Here is a 4147-nt window from a genome sequence, read left to right on the forward strand (position 1 = left end):
TCCGAGTGCTGGGGCAGTGGGGCTTTGTGGGGTGGAGGTCCGGGTGCACCTGGTTGGGGCTCAGTGGGGTGGGGATCAGGTTCAGGGGGGCTCATCAGGGTGGTCCAAGTCCAGGGGATGGGGATATAGGTGTGGGGGGCTCAACAGGGGATGGTCTGGGTGCAGGGGTGGGGCTCAGGGAGGGTTCGGGTGCAGGGGGGTTCTGGATGCATAGGGGGGGGTGCAGTGGGAGGTGATTTGGGGGGGGCTGGATGCAGGGGTGAGGCTCAGTGAGGTGGGGGTTCAGGTACAGGGGGCTCAGTGGGTGGTTCAGGGTGTGGAAGGGTGGGGCTTGGCAGAAGAATCTGGGTATGGGGTGGTCTGGATGCATGGGGGTTGGGCAGAGGGGGGAGCAGCTCCCTGTACAGTGACCCCTTACCCTGTGGTAGAGGAGTGATGGGGACAGACAGCGGAGATAGGGTGGGTGGCGCTTCCTGCAGCTGGGGGAGGTTTTTGGGGGTCGGTCTGACTCAGCCTTGCAGAGGAAGAGGACGGTCCCGTCCTGCCCAGCCCAGCAGAGACTGGCAGCTGAGCTGCTAGCAGGGTTGGAGCCACCGGACGGGAAGTCCCCAGCTGCCTCACTTTCTTCCCCCCCTTCCCCCACCCCGCAGTGATTTACCTTTTTGCCAGCTGCTCTAGGAACCCAAAATGGTGTCCCTGTGCTGCTAGAGAGGGGCATGTGACCGCTTTTGCAGCTTCCCTTTGCTTTCCTGTCAGAAGGCATTTTTCTGTGGGGAAGTAAAGAAATCTGCAGGGGACGTGAATTCTGCACGTGCGCAGTGGCACAGAATTCCCCCAGGAATATTACCTGAATCTTTTTACATTTTTTAGCCTCTATTTGGATACAGTTCCTTTCAGGAAGATATCATTAGAATACCAAGCTTAACTGTAAAGGCTAGGCAAATTATGTGTCCTTCTGCACATGGATCAAACAATGGGAACTGTTCTTTGTGGAATGTAACTGACCTTCTCCCAGAGACTGAATGTGTCACTTCCATAACATTCAAATCGTGCAAGTCTCCATTTATCTGTGCCATGTGCTTGTTATTGAGCTGATTACATTCTAATCATATTACTATTAGTGTATGTTAACTGTTTGTTTATTCAGAATCCTCCAAGCTCTGTAAAAGTGATATAAATTCATAACTATGTATCCTTATGGGTCTTGATAAGAGTCTTGATTTGTACTGTTTTTGCTGTCCTACTTAAGTAAAGCGGAGGGGGGAAAAAATCTTACTCTGGCCAGTATTAGCCACTAATGTTCTGACATGATGAATGTGTGTACTCTTTGTGAGAGCCCGATCCGAAGTCATTTAATTCACTGGAGAAAAATCCCTTTCACTTCAGTGGGTTTTGGATTTGGCCCCTAGTTAGGTGTGTGGACAGCTGCAAATTTCTATCCACAAGAAGAATGAAAATTAATTATGTATTGCATTATTTGTAGTCTAGTGTTTTTCTTTTAGAACTAGCATCCTGTTTTACTGAAACAAAGGGCTGCTGATATTAATGACCACAATAGACAAGAAGCCAAACATTATTCATTATGCATAGTCTACTGAAGTGAGACCCTGTCATCATTCTGGGCCCTATGTTGCAAGGAGATGAGTTCAGTCACTACAGCCAATAGGACTTGTGTGCTTGACAGCATCTTGCAGGATCAGGCTTGTGCTCTGTTCAGTTTTTTGGAGTCTAAAACAAGGTTCAAGTCAAAATGTTCAAAATAACCATACAGAGCAGATTTTATTCAACAGTAAAGGATGCTTATACATGTCTAAAGTAGAAGAAACCTATTAATGTGACTTTCCATCTGAAGGATCTCTCTCTCTCTTTCAGGTGAAACCACATAGTAACCAGGTAAATTTAGCTTCCTGTTGTGTGATGCCACCTGACCTCACAGCATTTGCAAAACAATTTGACATCCAGCTGTTGACTCATAACGATCCAAAAGGTAAGGCTGTAGTTGAACTTACTTGACAAAATTAACAGCAATTTGAGTGCAATTTTTTTTTAACCTTTAAAGCCCTGTGCATTGGATTCAGATGAAGTCAATAAATGATATAGAGGTATACAAGTTCTTATGTGCTTGCCTTAAGAAGAAAAAAAAAAAAAAGCAATCCTACAACAGGACTTCTGGGATACTGTAATAGGAAAACAATAAAGCAGTGGGAAGGGATGTCTTATCTAAAAGTATTGTGTACTGTACCATGTTTAAAATTTATGGTTTATTAATTCCAGCAAAGCATGTAGTCTCAAGTGTCATTCTGTACCCTTCAGAACAATGAAAGACATGGAAGAGCGTCACACAGAAGCTGGCAATGAAAAAGCCTTTGTAGCAACATACCCCTGGTTAACCTGAAATAGTATGTTTGAAGGTAGAGGATGAGAGAGCCCTGTTTAACCTGTAATGTAATGTAAAGTTTGTCAGTGTTTTTTTTTATATCTGTGATGACATGGTGACTTAATTACTACATTATAGTAGAATCACACAGTTTCTCTTCTGGGTTCCAAAATCCTCCTGTGGTGCCATCTCCTCAGAATGCTGTTATAAAATAATCTTCTTAAAATATTAAATTGGTTCTTCTTGAATCTGGATTAATCTGATTCAGCCTATTCGCATCTAAACAAATGCATTGCTGGAACTGTAAACTAAAATAACTTGGACAAGATCTTTTGTTTCACTTCCTCAGTTTAACTAAAATGGCTGTAGGCAAAAGTGTAGTGGAGATCAATTTTTTTCTAGTAAGGTACTTATTTGTGTGTTTAATTACCTGGTGAATCTTGCTAACAAAAATGTGTCTAGTAGAATGAAACTTTAAGGTCTTATTAAATATGATCTAAATTACTTTAGACTGTACCTGGATGAAGCTTGATTTGGGAGTGAATGAGACTTTGTAGTGGAATTCAGAAACTGCCTGGCCATTTACAAGTATCAGTACATTTTGAGCAATGGATATGCCAGCATAAAATGCTATTCATTAGTTAATTTTTAAATAGTAAGAATTAATACTTGCGCTTCTAAATTTGTTTGATTGCTTATGTAAACTATAAAATACAAATCTTCAGCTCTCTTTTGTTGCCTTGCAAGGGAACCTGTTTTTGCAAATAGCTTGGCTTTCATGCAGGTGCAGGTTGGACTTGCAGAGGTAGCAAGTTCAACATGTGGAGAAAGGGTGTAGTTTCCACCACTATTTAAGGAATCTCCCATCTTCTTATTCAGAGCTGAGTTGAAAAATTATAGCTACCTGGGCTACATTTGGTCTATGCTTTAGCTCCTGGGCATCCTCTGCTGCTGAAAGAAATATGTTTTAATTATTTAAGCAAATTTGTGAATGGCAGGAACCAGTAAGGACAAATACAGATATCTTGAATTTTTGGGCAAGAGGCCGCAAATTTATTAATTCCGTACTAGAGTAAGCTCTTGAGGCAGTCTGGCCTGGGAACAGTGAAAATGGTCAGCACCATCAATGCTCTCTCTGTTACCTGCCTTCCCCTTGTTGATGCTCAAATTCCAAGCATCACAGTACTAGGGCTTAGCAGCCTGCTTAAACCAAGGCCACCAAACCAGTATCTACTCTACTGAAAAGGAGGGAGTTAACACCTCTGCTGCCAGAAGCTAGCACCCAGAATTGTGATACTGTAAAATAAATGACTCATTACTAAACCAAGTAAAACTCATGCTGATTTGTCAACAAACCGTACCACATAAGTCCTTAAAGAGGCTATGCCAACAAACTGAATATGACTTCAAAAGGCAGCAGGATGCCCATGACGTATTTCCAGGTCCACCAATCTTTCATCAGGGATGAAACACATCGGCAAAGTTGCTGTAGTCCAGGTGACCCTTGGAAATTGCTGGCTAGAACCACAGTATCCTCTGAAACTCCAACTGCAACCTGCAGACCAAAACAAATTGAAAATTCATTAATACACACCAATAACTATCATGAGAGGGGAGGCAGGGTGGGGTTTGTGGGATTTGTTCCTGTCAAGGTTCCCTCCCCACTCTGAACTTTAGGGTACAGATGTGGGGACCCACATTAAAGACCCCCTAAGCTTATTTCTACCAGGTAAGGTTAAATTTTAATACTCTGCCACCACCAAGTGCTTT

General features: G+C 42.9%; 1 protein-coding gene across 1 annotated transcript in view; it reads left to right on the plus strand.

Moving 5' to 3' along the window:
- Window positions 1-1875: 1875 nt before the first annotated feature.
- The window catches only part of GCLM (glutamate-cysteine ligase modifier subunit), a 3302-nt gene continuing 1030 nt past the window's right edge, over window positions 1876-4147 (plus strand). Inside the window, exon 1 of the mRNA XM_026655674.1 lies at window positions 1876-1987. Within this exon, the coding sequence (XP_026511459.1) occupies window positions 1918-1987 (70 nt within the window). The 5' untranslated portion in view covers window positions 1876-1917. The remainder of the gene's footprint in view (window positions 1988-4147) is intronic.

Source organism: Terrapene carolina, unplaced genomic scaffold (assembly GCF_002925995.2).
Source record: "Terrapene carolina triunguis isolate 2854851 unplaced genomic scaffold, T_m_triunguis-2.0 Scaffold210, whole genome shotgun sequence".
NCBI lineage: Eukaryota > Metazoa > Chordata > Testudines > Emydidae > Terrapene > Terrapene triunguis.